This window comes from Maylandia zebra, linkage group LG3, assembly GCF_041146795.1.
Source record: "Maylandia zebra isolate NMK-2024a linkage group LG3, Mzebra_GT3a, whole genome shotgun sequence".
In the NCBI taxonomy this organism is placed as follows: Eukaryota; Metazoa; Chordata; class Actinopteri; order Cichliformes; family Cichlidae; genus Maylandia; species Maylandia zebra.
In genome coordinates this window covers 23,878,217-23,901,311 of record NC_135169.1, presented here as the reverse complement: position 1 = coordinate 23,901,311, position 23,095 = coordinate 23,878,217, and the positions used below count along the sequence as shown (strand labels likewise).

Sequence of the window (23,095 nt, the reverse complement as noted above, 5' to 3'; positions counted from 1 at the left end):
TAAAGCTCCTGCTGTACAAGGAGAAGCTCACATATTAATTGCTTTTACCACATGACTCTTGTATTTGACTGTTTTAGAACTGCACACATTACAGAAGATGCCATAAATAATCTCTGTGAAGGTTCTCAGTCATCCAGGTCATCGTAGTCAAAGGAGCTTGCAAAGAAAAGCGTCTGGACTTCTTTAAGTTGCTTGAAGACATTTCACCTCTCATCCGAGAAGCTTCTTCAGTTCTAAGGTCAAATGGTGGAGAGTCCCAGATATAAACCTAGTGGGAGTGACCCCCCACAGAGGGACAAAAGGACCCCCTGATGATCCTCTAGTCGCCTGAGCCAAGGTATGAAACTGGGCGTGGGTCCAAATCCGCCAGAGTTTCGGGTGTGTTCATTGTGAAACCTGGCCCCACCTTATCATGCGAATTCCTGAGGTCAGATGGCCCAGGATGTGAGTGGGCGTTAAGGCGTCTGGGAAGGGATCTCAAAACTGGATTATAGATGGCAGAGAGTTGGTGTCGTAAACCCCCGCCTCTGTTCAAAGATGGTCGTTTACAGTGGACATAGATGGCTTCTTTCACTCCTCTTTCAAACCATCTGTCCTCTCTGTCCAAAATGTGAACATTGGCATCCTCGAAAGAGTGTCCTTTATCCTTAAGATGCAGATGGACTGCTGAGTCTTGTCCTGTGGAGGTGGCTCTTCTGTGTTGTGCCATGCGCTTGTGAAGTGGCTGTTTGGTCTCTCCAATGTAGAGGTCTGAGCATTCCTCGCTGCACTGTACAGCATACACCACATTGTTAAGTTTGTGTCTTGGAGTTTTGTCTTTCGGGTGAACCAGTTTCTGTCTGAGCGTGTTGCTGGGTCTGAAATACACTGGGATGTCATGCTTGGAGAAAACTCTCCTGAGTTTCTCTGATACACCGGCTACATAGGGGATGACAATGTTGTTGCGTCTGTCCTTCTTATCCTCCCTCGCTGGTGTCTGGTCTTCTTTTCTGTGCCTCTTTGCTGACTTTAAGAACGCCCATTTAGGATAGCCGCACGTTTTGAGTGCTTCGAGGATGCCAATGTTCACATTTTGGACAGAGAGGACAGATGGTTTGAAAGAGGAGTGAAAGAAGCCATCTATGTCCACTGTGAGCGACCATCTTTGAACAGAGGCGGGGGTTTACGACACCAACTCTCTGCCATCTATAATCCAGTTTTGAGATCCCTTCCCAGACGCCTTAACGCCCACTCACATCCTGGGCCATCTGACCTCAGGAATTCGCATGATAAGGTGGGGCCAGGTTTCACAATGAACACACCCGAAACGCTGGCTGATTGGGACCCACGCACAGTTTCACACCTTGGCTCAGGCGATTAGAGGATCATCAGGGGGTCCTTTTGTCCCTCTGTGGGGGGTTACTCCCACTAGGTTTATATCTGGGACTCTCCACCATTTGACCTTAGAACTGAAGAAGCTTCTCGGATGAGAGGTGAAACGTCTTCAAGCAACTTAAAGAAGTCCAGACGCTTTTCTTTGCAAGCTCCTTTGACAATAAATAATCTCATAAATCCAACCGTCCCTCTTCCACTATGGGCTGGAACCTGCCAGCTCTAAAAGGTGGGATACACCCTGGACAGGCTGCCATGCTAACCGTAGTCATAGAGAGTTAGCTTTAACCAACCTGCCATACATGTCTTTGAACTGTGAGAAGAGACACAAACTTAGCTGTTTATTATTATTATTATTATTATTATTATTATTATTATTTGTTGTTTTCTGATAGGGTAGAGGAGAGATGCCAGACTAAATGTCATTGCATTTTTATAATGACAAAGTCTAACCTATTCTATTATGTGCACATATACCAGCAGTAATTGTAATGCAATCATCGCCTTACAGTTTATAATTGTTGTTAGTCAACAAAAGCAGAAGGACCCGCCCATTCAAACACGGCTCGTTCATTGGTCTAGCCCGTTGTCCGTCACTTCCTGACTCCTTGAATCATGTGACAGATGTTTTTGTTGTATCGTTTCCGCGTTTAGTGAATGTTTTCGCCGCGTCATGTGGCTGTCAGTAACCCAAACCTCTAGCAGGGTCAGGAGTTGAAAGCCTCACACCGACTCCTCCAAACAAATCTTTACCGGAGGTCCGAGGAGTCTCCCAGACGCCGCAGATACACTTCCCGCGGGGCGTTGTTGGAAGAAAGGCTTGGGTCCGGAGGGAGCGATGGCAGACGGGGAACGGTCACCGCTGCTGCCCGATCAGCACGACGGGACCAACGGCTTCTCTCCCGGTACAAGCTCGCACGGATATCTACCGAAACCTCAGAGTAACCTCTGTGTCCTTTTCACATCACCATTCAGAATACGAGCAGTCATTAATAGGCTTCAACAGCGTGGTATTGTAGTTTGTTTTTACCTTTAAAGGTGTCGTGTTGTAAACAAGTGTTAGCTTTCAGGCTAACGTTAGCCGTAAATAGAGACATTATCACACAACTACAGGGGATTCAACCCACACAAAAATTAATTGAAAACCGATTTTAGGGTGATTTACCAAAGCTAATGAGCACCTTTGAGCTGTCAGCGGTCTATAACAGATGTTAGGCATGAAAAACCGGGTGTTTGAAAGGCTTTTCATGTGGGTGAGTTTGATTTGGTGATTTGCATTATGATAAGGGGTCAGAGCTCCCGGCTGTCAGATCACTGTAACAACGCTCTGTGGTTAGTCATTTATCAAGCCTGAACAGCAAAAATCAGCAGGTTCTGATTGTTCTCATGTAAGGATTTGCTGCTTTTCTTTAGTGCATGGTATTGAACATTGAGTTCTGATGAAACAGGCATAAAGTAAAGTAATTTAAAAACTTCGTTTTGGACTTTTAGGGATATCTTAATTGTAAAATTCTCGACCAATACTAGAGATTACAAATAACAATGTGACCAGACCATTTTTGTTGTGTCATTATTTCACTATTGTTGTGGGTTATGTACTTTTTTTTCTTGTACCAGGAAAATATTAAAAATCACACAAATTTCCCAAACCTTTGAGTTGTTCCGCTTCAGCGGTTTCACTGATTTATCTGGCATTGTGTCATGAAACAATTGTTTCTCAGTTAGGGGAAAAAACCTGCAAGTCGGTCTAGTGATCACCACAGCCTGCTTCCGATTAATGACTGTGTCGTGCTCATGTGTTTTCAGTCTGTGCTTTGCCACAGGGATTTTTATACATGTTTTAAACATGTTTTGCTTCAGCATCTTCAGTCTGCTGAATGACAAATGTGGGAGCATGTTGGGTTTTTTTCTTCCTTCGCACCACTCTACCTCTGAAACCTGGTAGAACCAGTATTTTGGCATTTCTGTGTATTCTCAGGCACATGCAAAAGTAATTTAGTGACTGAAATGGAGAGAAACCACATGATGTCTGGTATCAGGTGGATGGACTGATACTATTTCCCACCTGTAAATACCTCAAAACTAATGGTGTATAAACATTACCTTTTTTTCAGATTGGGCGACGCTCCCATTTCTGGTGTGAGATAATCTGAAAACCAATAACAATCAACCATTTCTTTTCATTTCCTATACAGTATCGATACCAATACGGAGTACTAATCCGTTACCAGCAAAATGCCAATAAGTTGTAATCCACAATGTGAGTGAAGAAACTGGATATTATTTTTTTTATGTGTATGACAAGATCAGGCTTGCCTTGCTGCCTTGCTTTGCTAACTTTAGAAAATAAAATGTGACAAATAAACAAGAATTTAGATTTACTGAATTCTTATTGAGCAGTAAAATGATAAACAAGGAACAAGATGACTGTTCTGTGCATGCCCGATCTCGTCTGAACTTGGAAGCTAAGCAGGGTCGGGGCCTGGTTAGTACGCAGATGGGAGATTTCTTGGAAACTGCAAGCTTTAGGGGCGGCTGTGGTTCAGGAGGTAGAGCAGGTCATCTGTCAGGTTTAATCTCCACCTCCTGTAGTCTCCGTGTCAAAGTATCTTTGGCCTAATTTGTTTTTCATAACTACATCTGGTTTTTTTTGGTTTTTTTACATAATAAAACTCCTAAATGTCATATCCACTGCTTGTAAAAGGGAACTGATTCAAAACAAATAAGGACTCTTATTACTGCAAAATAATGTACAAATCAAAATTATTTTGCAAAATTACTCCAGTGTGTATTTTGTAAATAAATGTTTACAAAATATACAAATAAATGCAAATATATATACATTTTATATACATTATACAGTATTAAACATACATTATTAAACCTTTTTATTTCAATCAAGTAGATTTCCGTGAATGGTAAATGGCCTGTATTTGTATAGCATTTTTTTAGTCCCTAAGGACCCTAAAGCGGTTTACACAACCTGTCCTCCACCCATTCACACACACGTTCACACACTGGTGATGGCAGCTACATTGTAGCCACAGCCACCCTGGGGCGCACTGACAGAGGCGAGGCTGCCGGACACTGGCGCCACCAGGCCCTCTGACCACCACCAGTAGGCAACGGGTGAAGTGTCTTGCCCAAGGACACAACGACCAAGACTTCCGATTACAAGGCGAACTCCCAACTCTTGAGCCACGATCGTGAACTTTATATGTCAGTTGACTAAATGAAATTAATATAAATACTTTAGCTAAGCCTGTCACAACCTGTAAGGCAAGGAAATTTTATGGTTTGAAGTTAAGGAAAATGATTGTGCTGAAGGACAAAAACCAGAGAACTACTGCAAAGCAGAATGCAGTTTATTTTTTTTTATGTGAAATTAGTTGATTTTAATAGTCACCGGAAGGAAAAAAAATCGTCATTGAAGTATAACTATGATTAATTGCCGAGAAGCAACTCCATATAATAACTTGCAGAAATAGTATCTCAGTTTCTGGGATTTAAATGAAACGTTTTTTGGTTTTGTTTTGTTTTTTTAACTTGTAAGCTAAAACAATTGTTCTACTTTTCTGTGTGATCATGTCAGACATCACATGTCTGGCTTGTTTGTCTTTTTTCATTGCTCTTATCTCTGCTGTGACTCCAATTTCTCTCTCTCACTTCTCTGGTTGCTTCCTTGTAACTGTGACAGTCACTTGCTTTCTGTGCTTCCTGTATTACACTCACGGAGTTTTGACCCTTAACGGTGTCACACATAGATAACATTATGTTAATCAATATAATTAAACATACAATTTGCTGACCCACACATGAGTCAGTATAAACAAACAGATACACATCTAAATTCTGTTTGTGCACCTACTGTTTGTCTTGACCAAGCACAAAAGTGGTGATATTGTGAGCCAATACTTGTTAATGATAACGGTGTTTACTGAATTGCAGTGCTGTACCATTATACAACAGATTTGAAGAGTGAAAATGCAGAAATTTACCATCAGAAAATAGATGGCTCTTAGAAATACCCCACACAAAAGGGAGAAGCAGTTACACTGATCTATTAAGCCACTAGTTTCCTGATCAGTCTCATCAAGTTATAGTTAAAGATTTTATATATACACCACATAGACAAAAGTACCAGACCACAGATTTTAATCTTTGAATTCTAGTGTTTTTGTCTCACATGTTTCTAAAAGCGCCGAACCAAGCAGTCTGCCTTTACAAATATTTGGTTTGGGAATGGGTCCTTTTAAAGAGCTCACAGAGTAGGACTCTACTACTGCAACAAATTCATTACATTTCTTGCTTTCATTAGGGCTTAGCAGTATAATACCAAAGTGGAAGAGTTTAGGAGCCACGGCAGCTCAGCTTCAAAATGTCAGACCGATGTAAAGAAACAGGGCGGGGTCACCAAGTGCTAAGGTGCATAGAAGGCTCTGCTGACTCATGAACTGCAGTGCTCCAAATCTCATCAGTGCATTAATATCAGCACAGAAACTATGCGCTGGGAGCTTCATGGCATGTGTTCTCATGGCTGAGCAGCTGTAGATGTAATGTGTAGGTGAAGCAGTACTTCAGGCTATATATTTTCTGTATTTTTTATGATAAACAAAAGAAGTTGTTTTATTAGTGTTAATAAATACAGTATTAATAAAACCTCTTCTTCGTCTTCATCAGGTTTTGCTCCGTTCCCCAGCTCAGTGGCACCAGGCGAGCCTCCACCCCCGTACTCCCCACAAGGCAGCCCAGACAGCAGCAGTGCTCCGGTCATCAGCTGCCGGGTTTGTCAGACCTCCATATCTGTGGAGGGCAAGACGCACCAGCATGTGGTGAAGTGCAACATCTGCAATGAAGCTACGGTAAGAGGCAGATACAGAGAACTATATAGTCTTGATGTACCTCAACTACAGAAACAAACAACATTTATTTCCTACAAGCTTAGATTATAATAAATGTTAAGTATATTTAACACAGAAGTCCATTTTCCTCTGCAGGGACTCTTATTTTTATTGTAGCCTTATTTGAGATCCTATGTTGCTGCCTTGTTAAGTTGCTGTATTTTGCTGGTGCTACAAGAACTCAGTGCTTCTGTACACATTTCAAAATAAAAGTCATCTGGCATTGCAGTAGAATAAAACGGTAAACCCTTTCTTAATGGGGCTTTTATTGCGAAGCATTCAATGCTAAACACCACCTACACAGTATTTAAAACTCAATAAAGCAAAGTGGGTCTACATTAATGAGTCAAACACAACAAATGGAAAATGAAGATCTTACTCATTGTAGTTATAACTGGTAATTATAATAACTATAATTAATTAGTTAGAATTAGTAAGGACTTGATGGAAGTGAATGGAGAAAAGCTGCACAGATAAAACAACTTTACCTGTTTGTTTTTAAGCATCTTTATCGTTTTATATGTGTAAAATGACTTATTGATATTAAGTAACTGAACAGTTTGAAGCTTTTTTTTTATGTTAAATAAGACTGGCTGTTAATTGTTCCATCATTATTGGAGGCCCATCTATAAACTGACTATGGGTTGTAATTTGCTTCTTTGTAATTGCCTCAGTCACTAGGAGACTGCCATAGTGTCTCTTAATTTGCATTGATGTCACCAACTTGTCTGCAGATAAGTACTTGCTAAGTGGTAGTGAAACTGATGACAACTTTTACTTTGCTTACTGCTTACATCACTTTGTTTCTGGTCTTGATGCTTAGGGCAGTTTTTGCTTCTTGTAAATTTCCACCTGGAGCATGATGGGAAATAATCTCAAAAGGAATTTAGTTGTTGTCTTGCAAATGGTGACCCTGTAAGATCAAGTCATTCCCAATTTTTATATTCTGTGACTTAAAACTCTGACTTGTGGCACACTTTTAGATGTGCCTGACTCTTTTCATTCAAAAAAAAAAAAAAAAGACAGACTGTTATCTGCTTGAAAAATGAAGAAAATGATCTATTAATCCAGAAAAACATTTGACAAGAGTAATTGAAACCAGACTTTGTATACCAAAAAATAGTTAATAGCTTTTTAACATAATAGAAATCTGTACTTGCGTCAGTATTTGTTGGAAAGTTGCATTGGTAAACCACAAAATATCGGCGTGTTGGATTGTCGTTCACTTCTCCTTTTGTCTGATGAAATCAAAAGTAAAACAATTTAAGAACCTCACATTTGGAAAAGCCAACAGCAAATGTTTGAAGTTTCTTATTCTTCTATCTGTGTCTTCACCTCTCTGGTTTCAGCCCATTAAGAATGCTCCTGTTGGAAAGAAGTATGTCCGCTGTCCTTGCAACTGTCTGCTGATCTGCAAAGTGACGTCGCAGAAGATCGCCTGTCCGAGACCGTACTGGTGAGTCAGGAAAAGAAACAGAGGCTGTTTTTAATCCATCTCAGCTTTAACACGTAATCACACCACCTTTTCCAGCCGTTCAACAAAAGCAACCATTACGTGGTGTTAAGAGACTGTTGAAGGTACCCCCTTTTTGCAAAATTTCAGCTTTTGAAAAGTTATAATAATAAAAGCAAAAATTATAAACTCTAGTTATATGACACTTTTATTAACAAACGTTTTTATATTAAAGCCTGAAACAAAATTAAATATGTTTAAAAAAGAATAGAACAGACCAGATTTTATAAAACAGTTCTGGAAACAGCCTGGCATTACTGGCGATTTATGCTTCAAGTGGATATCTATGCTGGGCTACATTATAACCAAAAACCTCTCTGAAGCCCTATGATGTAAGCCGGTGTGCACCTACCTGTAAATGAGGTGCAGCCCAAAGCTGTTATTATTGGTCTTTTCAATACCATTGAGTTCTCCTGCGCATTTCCAGCTACTTTTTAGCCGCAGTTTTTAAATCAATCAGTGAGTTTATAACACTTATCATCTCAATATAAGGAACGATAATTATAGCTTCAGTATTCCCAGCATTTTATTTGTTTCTGTAACACTCACAGCACATACAAAAACCAGGACATGACCTCCCCAGTACACTTAATGGCGTGTTTTGACCCTTCAGTATAAAAATTGGTAAAAGATGTGGTTTGATGACTATTATAATAGCGTCTGGGTTTTTCCAAAGGTAGCTCTAATAAGCTGTATATACAGAAATCAACCTCACTAACCTCTGATGCAGACGTGGTCATTTTGTTCTATAAGCAGGCCTGAAGTATGAAACTACTCCGAAAAGAGAAGCAAGTTTACTCCACATAGGTAAACCGTAAATCTTTCCATCTTGAAGTCTTGATTTTTGCCCTGACGGCAACATAATGTTCAGAAATCTCAGGCTCACGGCTGAACGAGCCTCCTGGTCTTCCTCGTCTCGCGTCTTCATCCACTAAGGTTTAGCAGAATGACGACCTGACATCGGTCAGACTGGAACATTTCCTGCTGCTGTCATCTTCCATTACTGCTGATTAAGTCTGTATCCAGTACTTTTTCAGTGTAAGCTGCTCTAAAGGCTTTTGGTGTCAGCTCTGAGAGAACAAACAGAGATTAATGAGTTAGTTAGGTGTGTTGAGCCGAAAGTCATGAAGGTGGACCTCTTCTTCATATTTTGATTTTCAGTGTTTTAGTTTAAAATTGGCTCTTGGTGTCTCATTTTTAAACCAACTAACAAATCATGATCCAGGGATGTCAAACATAAGGTCTGGGGGGCCAGAATTCTGCTGGCAGAAACTTTGGAGAAAGTGAAGGAGGACATAAAATTTGGGGTTTTACAGTTTTACAGCTTTTCCTACTCATAAAGACCTCCCCCATGGCCATACATACTATTCATTAATATCGCTTAAATAACAAAAAAGTTCCTGTTTGGTTTTTGGTTTTGTGTTTGTTCCCCACTATTTCTGTCTATAATGAAATTTTTGATTTGGACAGTGGGTCTGCAGTTAAAAACTGGTACTATTGTGAATTAACAAAAACTAAATATATATAGGTAAATAAAATATAGGTCAGTCTGAGTAATGAACTACCGAACAATTAGAAAACAAAAAAACCCTAAACATTTATTTATTACAGTTCAAGCTGAAAGAGTTGTTCTTTGCTACAGAAACATCTCTTTATCCTGCGAAAACCTGAGAGGTACTGGTGAAAAAGTGATTAAATGTGTAGCTACACCTCTTTGCACTGGATAAAATGCAAGTTTCCTCAGTCCAGCCCTCTTAAGATCACATACAGAGGGCTTTATGTCACCTATAATGTGAAATGAACTTTACATTCCTTTTCTAGGTTGTCTCACCGAGATTTTATGTTTTTTTTAAAAAAAAATTTATTGGTCATTCCAGATTAAGTCCAAGTGAAATTCCCGCCTGACACTCTTAATCAGCTGGGGACTTTTTGTACAGTAACTTTAGTATATTTCCTCATTTGTTTATTTACTATAATCACTTCCAGTTACAGTTTTTCCAAGTCACACACCTTCATAGTACACAGAGCTGGCTTTAAATTTTTCAACTTTAGGTTCACACCCTTTTTTAAAAAGCTAAAAAGGTGCTTTTTGGACAAACTTTGAAATAAGCAGTAAAGGCTGTTCACATGGGTTTATGTTAAATCAGTGTTTTCTGTTCCCCGGCAGTAAACGCATCATCAACCTAGGTCCAGTCCACATTGGAGGGGACAGTCCTGAACCGCGGCGTCAGCCTGTTGGCATCAGAGTCATCTGTGGACACTGCTCCAACACATTCCTGGTAAAAGTCACACACTCACATGGCTTATATTACAGCTGACAGTGCCAGTTTTACTTCTTTATGCATTTATTTACTGACATCTACAGAATTATTTGCCAATGTACTCTTCTACTTTACCCCCTGATAGAGAACTGTAATATATGCACACACTGACCTTTTCATTTCCTCTCTCTTAGTGGACAGAGTTTTCAGCCCGCACTTTAGCTCGATGTCCCCACTGCCGAAAAGTGTGAGTATGTCAGATGTTCACTTTCTGTGTGTGAGGAAGGTAAATAAGTGTTTTGCATTTATAATTTGAATTATTATTTTTTGACTGTCTCTCGGTTTGATTTCCAGCTCTTCTATTGGTTGGCGGTACCCCAGAAGGAGGAGCCTGCTATGCTTCCTGCTGTTTTTAATCCTCGCCGTCTCCACAGCAGGACTTTTGGTGTGTATTTGTGGGCGAAGATGTTGGAGTGATGTTAACTTTTAAACTGTTGGTCGATCAAATTGTATCCTTTTTTTAAAGATGATGATTAGGATGCCAAAAGCCAAATCGTTTAACCAGCAGACGTCCTACTGCTGGAAATTTTAGGCGAAAATAAACTCAACAGCCATTTTATTATGTAAACATAAACTTATTATGTAATACTCTTTAGCCTTCAAAGCGGCCTTAACTCTTCATAACATAGATTTAACAAGCTATCAGTTAAAAACACTTCTATCTGCTTCAAGGTTCAACATGTTGTGTGCTCAGAGGTGCTCATTTATATACTTAACGAGTGATTATCTGGGTTTCTGTTCCCTTCCTGACTACTCAAAACAGTCTGGCCATTCTCTGACCTCTGACAAAGAAGCGTTTTCTTCCACAGACCTTAAGCAAACTGGATATTTCCTCTTTTTCACATCATTCTCTGTAAACCAGAGATGGCCATGTGGGAAAATCCCAGTAGACCAGCAGTTCTTCAACAACCATGACACATTCAAAGTCACTGTCATCACCTTTCTTCCTCATTCTGGTTCTCAGTTTAAATTTCAGCAGATTATCGTAACTATGTCTACATGCCTAAATGCAGTGCTCTGCTGCCATGTGATTGGCTGATTAGATATTTGCCTCTCACCATTTAATTTTGGTTATCACCTTTTATTCATTGTAACTATTACTGTTAATAATTAATAAATTAACTGTTATTGCTGTACTTTAATATTTTATATAACCTAATTGTAAACTCTACTTTTGCACAAAAGGCAGATTCACAGATGCTCTTTTTGTTCACCTTTATATAAGTGACAACAAAAAAACTGTTTACTCTGTCTTTATTTACACCACCAGCAGTTACATTAAGAAAGAAACATGATTGTTATTCATTTCAAAGAGAAATAACTTAAAGTAGATCACACACTGCTCAGATGGCTTTAGAAAAGCCTTAATTCTCAACAATTTTTAGGTAATTTGGATGACATTTTTCAAGTCACACAAAGCGAAACATCATACAAAAGGTCACAAAAGAGAAAAGAGGCGCAGCACTAGCACAATAAGCAATAATATCATTGTAATTGTTCATAATTGTGTTCAATTTATACCCAAAGTTGCAAAGCAGCAGTGATGTTGCATGTTATCCCTTCATGTGTCCTTTAGTCAGCATGAGCTTTCATTAAGTATTCCCTTCGAAAAGCTGACAATTTAAACATGGTGTAGATTAGATTGAATCCACATATATAGTCGTGGTGGCGTGTGGTTAATATGTATTTTATTTTGCTGATTTTGTGGCTTCATTGAATGTTCACTACAGTAAATAATTATTTGTGAGGTGCAATTGCTAACTGGAATCACAAGTTGCCACTTTCAAAATAAAACATAAATTGAGAATTTTATATGACCAAAATCATTGAAAAGTTTTTAAAAACGTCTTCTGTTTGCTTCTGTGTTCAGGTCGGTACCTGGAAGCCCGCCAAGAGCTCAAAAGGGATCTACGTGTCATGGGTGCTCCTGCTCCTGCTCACTTTGTTCACCATGGCCAGAACAATCTACTGGAAGTGTCTAAAAATTAGCGAACCCTTATCCAATGTCACATAGAGGGAGAAAGAGGGTGAGGAAGGTGAGGAGGCTGGTGTGTGAGGAGGAGACATTTAAAATAAGAAAGTAAAGCGTTAGATCTCAAGTGAGGAAAACAGTAAGTCCTGACATCAACGAGGGAAGAAAAGATGGGGGAACAGTAGATATAAAGAAGGAAGGTTAAAGAAGAAAAGGTTTTTTAACATGTTAAAAACATCAAGTTCCTACAAAATTGGGTTAGAAAATATAAACATACACAGAGGCAAAATTCACATAATTCAGTTAAATTGCAGAGCTGCATGTGATTGTGACTGTGATTTTTGAGAGATCCGTACATTTTAAGCAACAGTAGATAAGGACACTCCTAGAGTGCAGTACTCCACCAAGGGCAATACTTTATCTTGGAGTTTAAAAATAAAAGTAATGTAAAGTTTTAAAGGTTCCTTCTTTTGCCAATCCTGTACTGCTCTGCCAACAGCAATGACGATCTCTGTTAAAAAAAAAAGACTTCTAGAACATCGAGGCATTAATTCAAACATGAGGCTGAACTTTTGCGCAGATTACCATGTTTTCCACTGAAGAGGTCCTTCATTGTTTGCCAAGACCATAAGCATGATTATGGAAATCAAAAATGTATTCACTTTGTTATTCCTGACTAAAATGTCTCAAGTAAATGAAACCCCAAATAACCGATCTGGTTAAAGAGAATATTCTATTTGCCTAAAACGCTTGTGGATGGTAGCCAAAAAGATCCTCTATGCAAGAGAAAAAAAAACCTAAAATACAATGTGGACTGAAGGGGGTGTTTTAATTATAAGAATAGTAGTAATCAGACTGGGTAGATCAGGCAGAATAATTTAGTAGTTAACTTTTTTTGCCAGCAACCAGAGGAGCCTACGTTCCCAAATTTGCTTTTAAATTGATCCAAAATGGAGCAGAACCAGTAGACGCTTCTCTTATTAAAGGACTAGTGTGATATTTTAAGTGAGACTGTGCACTTTGAAAATTGGGCAAGAAGACTGATATTGCTCATGTCTGTGTGATAAATAAGAATTTCAAGAATTTACAATGAGCATATCTTACTTTACCGTAGCATAGCTTTGTGTAAATGTAAATGAAATGCTGAAAAAGATTAAATTAAAAGTTGATGTTGTGCAGGGTATTAAGTGTAGGATTATTTGTTTACTATCATTTTTTTGGTAGCCTTGCATATAGCCGAGCTAGCTGTTTGCGTGTGTTTCCTCTCTTTATGCTAAGCTAGAGCTAGCCAAGCTATTTTTTTTTCTTTATTTGAAGCACTGACAGGAGACTGGCATCGATCAACAGCAAATTATTCTGTTTAAGGCCCCAGTCACACAGGATGGCACACCAGTTGGCAGCCACCTGGCAATGACTGGCCCAAAAGGAGTTGGCAAGTGGTTGCTGGAGGTTGCTTAGTGAAATTTATGCTGTGTTATCTACTCCACTAGTGTTAGTGGAACTTGCAAAAGTGCAACACACTCCAGAAAGAGGCCTTGCACTGTCAAAATAGAAGTTGTGGGTTTTGAAACATATTTGTTTCAGTGCTAAGCTTTTACTTTGAAGGGGAAAGGTCTCTGTTTTTGGGGTGTCATACGTTCGCATGGTTCACGAATGCTTGTCAAGTAGTTTATGAGATTTTGCGGAAGTCAATCTCTCCCGGGTATACTAGAGGAAACTGCAGTGATCTGTTAGTAGCCACTAGGAGATTTTTGGTCCAGCAGCCTGTTTGCGACTGATTTCACCCAGCACCTCCAGGACAGGAGGTTGCCGGGGGGGTGACAGACTGGTCTGTAGGCCTATGTGACAGAGGCCTAAACAAATTAAAGATGAATTATGCACAATGAATGAAAGTCTCAAAGCAAACAGTTTTTTATAATGTTTCAATGTTTAATAACAAATCCACGACCAAACTATGAGAAGTACTTAAAGGACCTTAATTACAACATAAAGGCAGATGGCATCCGAAGGAACCATGTGGATTAATCATTAAATTTAAACTTTTAAATGTGTTTGCTGAGGGACAAATTATGGTGTGAGTTAAAATTGTATGTAAAAAGTGCTTTTAATGCATACAAATGAAATTATGGAACAAGCAAACCAGTGGAGACTGATATGAAGAGGGAAGTTAAGTTGTAGCTAATAAAGGCTTCACATGAGGAAATGATTATGGAGGGGCATTAACCTGAGATTAAATAGCATATGTTTCCTTTTATTTTTTTGTCATGTTGTGTAGTAGCACATCAGCATTCTTATCAGATCTTAGACAGGGTGTTTGGGGCATTTGATGTGATTTATTTTTTTTCTGTATTTGTTTTAACACCAGCTTTATTTTGTAATGATTCATGTCAGAGAAACTCAAAGTTTTTGTTTGATGAAAGGATGGCATGTTTGAATTTAGTGACAGAGCTTTGATATGTGTGTACTGTTCATATTCTTCAAAGTTGTCTTTGAATCACAGGTTTAAAACACTTGATCCACACGCAGGTTATTTTATTTATTTATCTGTTTTATTTGAATCAAACTACTTTCTCTGACATTCTAGTAGAACCTGTTAGAGTGTCCGTTTCTCCGTGGAAGTGCAAATATATCCAGTGGATGTTGATTATTTTAGACTGTACAGAATTGTCAAAGCTGTCTCTTCCCCCTCATGGCTGATTAATGTAAGTACCTGCTGACTGTGAAACATGTTGCACTACATTGTACAGATGAGCAACTCCTGTATCTTTGTTTCAATGTTATCCTGGTGGATGGAGTTGTTTTGTTTTTGGGTGGGGGGGGGATGCAAAACTAAGTAATACTTTTAACAACTTCCTCTGACTCCAATGTGCCTCTTATTTATTTACATATATCAGCTATTAATAATATGTGTCTCTCTTTGTCACAGAAAGTTATCAGAGTATTTAGGATGCATCGTAATGTCTTAAATACCCGTGAAACTTTTATAGTTTATGTTAGTTTCTTTTTATGGGGGCATATGGCTTATGAACCGAATGCCACACCACAGCATTTACAGTTGAATCTGATTTGCATGCCCATTCCTGGTTTACACTGTATATGTATTTTGTGGTTTTCTAGTCATACTGGCCACTCAGTCAAATTTCAGAACTGCCTCAATTCTTGATGACGTAGATTCAACAAGGTGCTAGAAACATTCCTCAAAAATCTTTGGTCCACGTTGACATGACATCATCACACAATTGCTACAGATTTCTCAGACATACATCCACGATGGGAATCTCCCGAAGGTGCTCTGTTGGGTTGAGATCTGGTGACCGGAGGAGACTTGAGTACCATAAACTCACTGTCATGCTCAAGAAACCACTTTGAGTTCCAACCAGCCAGCAGAAGATGGATACACTGTGGTCATGAAGGCATGGACATGGTTAGCCATCAAGGAGGCTGGGGTGTTTAAACAAAGCTCACTGGTACCAAATTCTGACCCTACTATTATCTGTGTCCAGGTTTGGTGAGCTCCTGTGAATAGAAGTAAATGGCCTGCATTTGTATAGCGCTTTTCTAGTCCCTAAGGACCCCAAAGCGCTTCACACTACATTCAGTCATTCACCCATTCACACACTGGCGATGGCAAGCTACATTATAGCCACAGCTGCCCTGGGGCGCACTGACAGAGGCGAGGCTGCCGGACACTGGCGCCACCGGGCCCTCTGACCACCACCAGTAGGCAAACATGGGGTTAGTATCTTGCCCAAGGATATTTGGCATGCAGCCAGGAGGCAGCCTGGGATCGAACCACCGACCTTCTGATTAGTGGCTGACCTGCTCTGTCACCTGAGCTACAGCCACCCACTGTAGTAGCATCAGTTTCCTGCTCTTCATGTTCTGGCTCACAGAAGCGACACCTGGTGTGGTCTTCTGCTGCTCTAGTCCACCTGCTTTAAGTTTTGCCTGAAGAGATGCTATTCTGCATACTTTACTTGTAATTAGTGCTTATTTGAGTTTCTTTTGCCTTCCAATTGACTCAATCTGGCGATGTTCCTCAGCAATTTTAGACCACTTTGTGTTTAGAGTAACTTCATTCACCTTTCTTCCCTGTTCTGATGCTTGACGTGAACTTAAGAAGATCGTCATATCATTATGTGATTGGATAATGAGACAGTTAAATTATACAGGAGCAGATTAATGGCCAGAATAAAATATTTGATGCTTCAGCTGATTGTTAATATTGATACACCAGTTTTCATCAGTATAAGAGAACAAAAAAAGTCAAGCATCAGCTGACAGTAGTCTAGAAACACAGCAACAGTTTCATGTCAGTAATAAATGTATTCGTTTTATTGGTTAGTTTTATTGAAGTAATAAACTCTTGGACTTTGACAAAACTTTATGCACATTCGAACTTTATTCTCTATGCAGAACCAGTTCGAAAATTGTTTGATAAGCAACCATCGAGAATGAATCGAACAATTGCTTCTATTAACTTAAATTAAAAGCCTACATTAAACAGACGGATAGATGAATGGATATTTATGAAAGGTATGCTAAAAAACAAAACTTGTTCAATGCATACAAATAATAAGACCATGTTATGTATTTAACACAGAACGCCACAAGAGGTCAGAAGAGCAGTATCTTTAAGTTAAATCTGCTGTCTTTAAAGCATTACCTGGAGTGTGTGTTAAAAAAGAAATGTATTGCCTGGAAATATTGGTTGCCATTGGTTTGTCTGATATTCTACATCATAGTTACCCCAAAGGTTCATTCTGTTCATCTGGACGTAGTGTTTTCAGTGGGAGAAACGTTTCGTCACTCATCCAAGTGACTTCTTCAGTCTCAGCTGACTGCAGGTTTCTCCAAATCTTATAAACAGTACATTTGCATAATGACTGAAACCAGCCCACTGAAGGAACAATGGGCTGGGAGGTCAGTTCCTTAATCTTAATAATGCAGATTCTCATGACTATTGATCAGCAACCACTGACCAAAACCCACTGATCAATGGCCATGAGTACCTTGAGTACCATTCACAGAGAGTTGGGGAATGGCTGCAATCGCAGCATTGTAAGACGGCGAAAGATGTACCCTTAGGCCCCCTCCTCGATTCAGAGATGGTCTTAGATGGTCAGAGAGGTATAAAATAATGGCGTACTGATCATGATAAGAAGTCCATTTGTAGACATACAGATATATGGTGATTCTTGCTTGTGTTATTTCTAAAAACACTAAACAAAAACCCAGCCTGTGATAAACGTAGAAGTCCTTAGTATATTTGATGATGCCAAAACTTTGTATAATACAATAATACTATACAGTGATCCAGCTACCCTTATAGACAAGCTATAAATAATGTAATATGTGAGTCTATTTATTTCTATTTATAGCAGTTATTATTCATCTTAACTTGCATATACAAGTAGTTATCTTCACTGTGAGTCTCATTACTGCTAAAGTTGATTTGAATTGATTTTCTTCAAAGTCGGACAGACATTGACTCAAAAAATTTTTTCCCCCGCCCCCTTTTTTTTGCAGCTATCTACTCAACTCCATCATCGAAGCCAGACTATGAAATACCATACCATAGAACAGCAGTCCCCAACCCCCGGGCCTCGGACCGGAACCGGTCCGTGAGTCGTTTGGTACCGGGCCACGAGAGTTGAGGCTCAGGTGTGAAATGTATGGTTTTCAGGGTTTTCAGTGTTATTTTGTTATCGTTTTTATCGTTAACTCTGTTTTCCTGGGTCTTTTCACGTATGTTATGAATAAATCTTCTTTTTTTCGGTACCGGTACTAGTTTTATTTTGTTGTATGTAAAGGCCGGTCCGTGAAAATATTGTCGGGCATAAACCGGTCCGTGGCACAAAAAAGGTTGGGGGCGGCTGCCATAGAACAGCACACGTCTGTATTTGGATGTATGCACATGCTCAGTTCTGTTTAAGTTAAATGTTTGTATAACTGTAACCCACTTTATCTCATTGGGTAATATTGTAGTTTTACAGAAGCTTGACTAAATACTTTGAAGCGGCTTCCTGTACAATGTTTGTGTCTGTAGCAGTCAAAAAAGATCAAGAAAAAAAACATGCTTCAGTAACACTTCAAAAATTAATTGTGCCAGGGTTAACAGATGAGACGTTTTGATCTTCTATGTATATCATAACTTATACTTTGCTTGCATCTGTCTCTCCAAAGAATCTCACTCCTTCCTCTTCAGTCTCTATCCCTTCTCCCCCTCTCCAGCTGCTGCCTCAGTGGGATGGGTGTAGTTTAGTGCCGCGTTCTTCCCGGATTGTCTTTCAGTCTCTCGCGGCTCAAATCCCGCTGAGGCCACTAATGGCTTAAGCCTCAAAAAATCTGAAATGCTTGAATCCTGGATCACCCTACCCCTGGGATAGCTGGAAATCTGAAATCAAGGACAACTGGAAAATATACTTTATAGAAAGCTGCAACGATTTACTGGCTATTTTTTCTGGGGGATTTTTTTGGGTTTTTTTTTTAAGTATTTATCATGTAGCAGATTGGGCTGGTGATGTTCTCCGGTAACATAAAATACTTGTAAATGTGGATCTGCTTCTTCAGGATTTCATCACAAAAGAAATACGAGCACTGGATTTATTAAGAAAGCATTACATTTTTATTTGTAAACCTGGAATTCACAAAAAATTCCCCTTTTTCTCTCTTAATGTTGGGATTGTTGGATGGATCAAGTCTTAAGGACTCAAAACTTTCTATCTTAAATAAAAATTGTGCAGGTGTGTATGAATGTGGTTAAACACAGGATTAAGTAAGGAAGTGTGAGCTGCTTGTGCCTCTGTTTGTGTGCATAAATGTGTATGGATGTTTATAGCCATGTTAGAGGAAAAGAAGGACCAAGGTTCTCCAAAACAGAACAAACCATCAAAGATCAACAGCGGCAACACCTGTCACTCGACATTGGGTAAAACCAAGTATATCTCAAACAGCGGCAACACCTTCAAACCTGCACACGGGTGAGAGAGGAAAATCTTTGTGTTTCATTTCTTTTTCTGTCTGCAAGTGACAAATGCAATGCATGTGTGCATTTTGTATTAATAATGCCTTTACCTTTCATATGTGTGGAGAAAATGTGAATATGCAACAAAAAAAGTTTTAAAAAGTCATACAATCACAACCTGGATAAATGTTAAAAAACATTTTGCTAAAAAAAAGAAATGTTATTTCTTTTGTTAGAAATAACATTTCTAACCAAATATAATGTAAAATCAAGATTTAAAAAAAACTACCTTTGTCTTTTTAAAACATTTTTTATTGTGTGACTTTTTTCAGGGGGTACAAATACAAAGAATAACAGTACTAATGATGAATGTTGAGAAACAGTCAACCTTAAAATCCTGCTAAATGTTGGTGAAGACTTTTATCCACAGTCGCGACTATATTCTTGTATGTCACGTGTGCATATGGAACAATTAGCAAGTTGGAAATAGTCCTTTGGTATTAACCCTGGCCCAAACAGTTCTTACAGCTAAAGGAAGACAACAACTGCACGTGACAGGGCTATGCATGTATATGTGGGTGTCCCATCTGTCTAGATCCAAGTATTTAAAAGTTTTATTCATGTGTGTACATGCATGGTACCACCAAACATATGTTCTTTAGTTGATGACAACAATGAATTCCCTCGATTTCGATTCCCATTTCAATCAAATCCAGGTAGGAGGAGATGAATGTAAACATCTAATACCCAGCTGATATCACTGCAAAGTAAAGAGGGCAAAGAGAATAAAGCTCTGTAGTTATTCAGTGAAGTGGCCTAACAAAATGTTGAGGCTGTATATGCTAGTCCTACTTGCTGCTACAGGCATGTCTGAGAGATGTTTATGTGAGTCTTAAGATTAACTGCAGTGGAAGATTCCAGATTTGTTTGCTATATTAGAACAAGACGTTGATGTTGCTCCAAAATCTGGCTCAGAATAGCCAACTTGGTGAAGATGTTCCTTTGCTTGGTGTGAAGAAACTGTGGGCAACTCAAGATGTTTGGATAGAAGTTGTTAATTGTAACCACCTATGGTATCTTCATTGTTACCATAGCAGCTGTTTGACAGTTTGACTTTTAACTGGATCCATTAATGGTCAGATCACAATGTCTTTACCTTTCATTTGTATCGCCATCTCTTTTCTCAGTGTTTCATTCATTATTCACCCATTCACTCATTCACTGCAGTTTGCAGCCTTTTATTTCCATGAATGAAACCCACTCATTTGGTCATTCATCTGTTAATTCATGTATTCACTCATTCACCCATAATCCATAAGTTTTACATTTATGTAAGATCTATAAAACATTCAAGCTTGAAGTACTGTACTGTTTTATCTAGACTTTTAAAGAATAGAGTCATCCATCCATCCATCCATCTTCTTCCATTTATATGAGTCCTAGGCAGTCTAAACAGAGCTTCAGTCTGTCTCCCAGATTGCCGCCTTCATCTCTTTCAAGGTGACATCGCCAGCCAGCCCAGATACATAATCTCTTATTTATCTGAGAGAGCCTAGGTTCTCACCTATGAGGCACCGGAAGGCATCCAAGTCAGATACCCACTGAGAAGTATTCTCTAATTCCTGACTTAAAACTATGCCATCAAAACAATTGTAATTGATTTTAAGGGACCGCTCAGAAGACTGCAGGTGCTCCAATTAATAATAAAAACACATATTAAAGTGTTTTCTGATCTGACACCACTATTTCTTAGGCCTAGGAAATCTTGCACAAACCAGCAACCTGTCAGTAGCTGTGACTAAAATATGAAGCTTAATACGAAGCACAAATCTTTACTTTTAAGCATCAGATTTAAGCATCAACTAATGGTGTTTTTTTTTAATGAAGTTCAACACAACCACATAAAGCACAATTCTGGAGACAAGTTAAGAAGGTCTATGCTGATTTCATCCAAATGTATGACAGGATAAAATAAGAAAGGGATGGCACTTTAGATCCAAAGAGATCCCGTCGAGAGAGTGCCTTGGATAAAGATATGTGAATCTGGGGAGTGCCAAAAATTAGGAAAAGTGGTGACTGTGGTCATCTTTTACTTTTACATGGCTTGATGCTGGTTAGGCTAACTGTGGTGGGACAGATTTGGACAGATCAATGATGATTAAATTGCAATTATTATATTTTTTAGCCACCAGGTGGTAGGCATCAATGACACAAATTTTAACTTCTTTACAGGTTGTGTATTGACTTGATTTCAGTATTTATTGTGCTATAAATCTGTTTTTAACTGTACTAAAACATCTCAAATTGCTAAAGGCTGCACCATCTGCTTCTGCTGTTTTCTGTCAGCTGTTGCTCAGGTCGTGTACAGTGGGTCTCTCAGAGCTTTTCTGGCCATGTGTGCCCAAATTAAAGCTGTCAGTATGCTATAAAACTAAAACCAATTATCTATAGGAGGCTAAAGAGCCAGAGCTGAGCTACACTCCTTACCTTTACCTTATCTTACCTTTTCCATCACATATTAAGCCACTGATATAAAAACATTGACTAATTTCCTATGTTTAGATTATGTGATTATGCAAGATACTGAAATCTAAGCGCTCCTTCAGTTCAAAGACACACTGACCTTATAGAAACATTGTCTGAGTCACATACGCATTTAGCCTACATACTCACCATATGACCAAACACCTCGTAAATGTTTGAGAGGGTTTTGGTTTGTGAAATTTGATGCTGGTTATCATCCAAACCAGTGGATTTAAAAGAGCAGCTGTTCCCTTTTCTCCACTTTGTCGTTTTTGCTTTTTTAAATTTATTTATTTATTTATTTTTACCATCATTTCTTCTTTACTTTTCCTCTTTAATGTGCAAGCATTCTTCCTGGAGTTCCCACCATTCATTTTCATTGTCCTTTGCCCTTCCATGCCCGTTGGCCGGGACGCTTTAAAGTAGTTTTCCAGACAATCTGGATCCAGTCTGTCTGATTTTACTGTGTTCCTCAAACCTAAGTCCAAGTCTGTGTCGTGTCATTTAACATTAAAAATTATTAGTCAGTGCAACCCCCAATACATTATGTATATGCTACGTCATGAAATCTTGAAACCTCAAGTCTAAGAAAATATCTTTTTTTTTTTTTTTTTTTTTTAAGTTGTATGGAAATATCTGTGCCTAATTGTTGTGGCTTAAAACCTGCAGTTGCTTTATTTTTGGCCACTTGAGGGTGATAGAAAACAATTTCCGCTACTGAGGTTTGGTGTGCGTTGCTTGAAAGTTGTCCATCCTGTGTATTCCTTGACTCTTTTGGAGGTTATTAGCTCGTTCTAGGTGAAACTCAGAGATGGTGTAGCACCAAAATACTCCCACTGATTGTTTTGGTTGCTAGCAGATTACCATAGTTGCCATTTTTTCATGATTGTGTGCAAATACTCACTAACTACTAGCCAGGCAGTCGAACAACTTGATAAAGTGCAACACAAACCAGAATTTGGGTGGAAGGTGGGGCTTCAAGTGAAAGTTGTGCCCTAGCATTGCAGCCTACATGCATACATATACAAATTTAGATACAGGCAAAATGTACAAAAGTCCATCATTCAAGTAATAGAATCCAGTCATCCAAAATGGGGAACACACTAATGTCACATGGTTAGTAATTGCATGTCTGCAAAACCACAATAACATTGACCTTTTACTGTTTAAGATAATAATCCAAATGTTTCTGTTGATTATTGGCAAATTTTCAGTTAAATTATTCTTGATGATGCAGATCACAAAAATATGACAATCATAGGAAATATGGCTGTCACAATATTGGACAATCCTGCATCACACGCTTTAGGCTCACACAGAAGGGACCCCCATCTTCAGAGCGGGCTGTTGAACTGTTGATGAGGTGCCCTATTGGTGCCACACTGATGATGATAAATGAATGGACTTAGCACTATCTGTTATCTCTACAATAATCCATTAAATATACATATATGATGGTTTTAAATCTATATAAAGCGATCAGTTTGGCGTGGTTATCCTTTATATTTGGGCAGTGCCATTTCCTCA

At 38.9% G+C, this 23,095-nt stretch overlaps 2 protein-coding genes across 2 annotated transcripts in view; both read left to right on the top strand.

Moving 5' to 3' along the window:
* The first annotated feature begins 1,992 nt into the window (after window positions 1-1,992).
* Window positions 1,993-14,931, top strand: LOC101466447 (type I phosphatidylinositol 4,5-bisphosphate 4-phosphatase-B). The gene is made up of 7 exons (XM_004575534.3): window positions 1,993-2,276; window positions 6,052-6,233; window positions 7,622-7,728; window positions 9,953-10,064; window positions 10,241-10,293; window positions 10,401-10,491; window positions 11,977-14,931. Exons 1-7 carry the CDS (start codon window positions 2,210-2,212, stop codon window positions 12,118-12,120), a joined length of 756 nt encoding a protein of 251 aa, XP_004575591.1. The 5' UTR covers window positions 1,993-2,209; the 3' UTR covers window positions 12,121-14,931.
* Window positions 14,932-18,382: 3,451 nt separating this feature from the next.
* The window catches only part of LOC101468083 (uncharacterized), an 83,032-nt gene continuing 78,319 nt past the window's right edge, over window positions 18,383-23,095 (top strand). Inside the window, exon 1 of the mRNA XM_076881126.1 lies at window positions 18,383-19,061. Coding sequence (XP_076737241.1) covers window positions 18,910-19,061 — 152 coding nt within the window. The 5' untranslated portion in view covers window positions 18,383-18,909. The remainder of the gene's footprint in view (window positions 19,062-23,095) is intronic.

Excerpts from the sequence above, each read along its gene's own strand:
- LOC101466447 (XM_004575534.3), top strand. The coding sequence starts at position 2,210 with ATGGCAGACGGGGAACGGTCACCGCTGCTGCCCGATCAGCACGACGGG. Across the intron at positions 2,277-6,051 it reads GACCAACGGCTTCTCTCCCG|GTTTTGCTCCGTTCCCCAGC; the intron begins GTACAAGCTCGC and ends CGTCTTCATCAG. Across the intron at positions 7,729-9,952 it reads GCCTGTCCGAGACCGTACTG|TAAACGCATCATCAACCTAG; the intron begins GTGAGTCAGGAA and ends GTTCCCCGGCAG.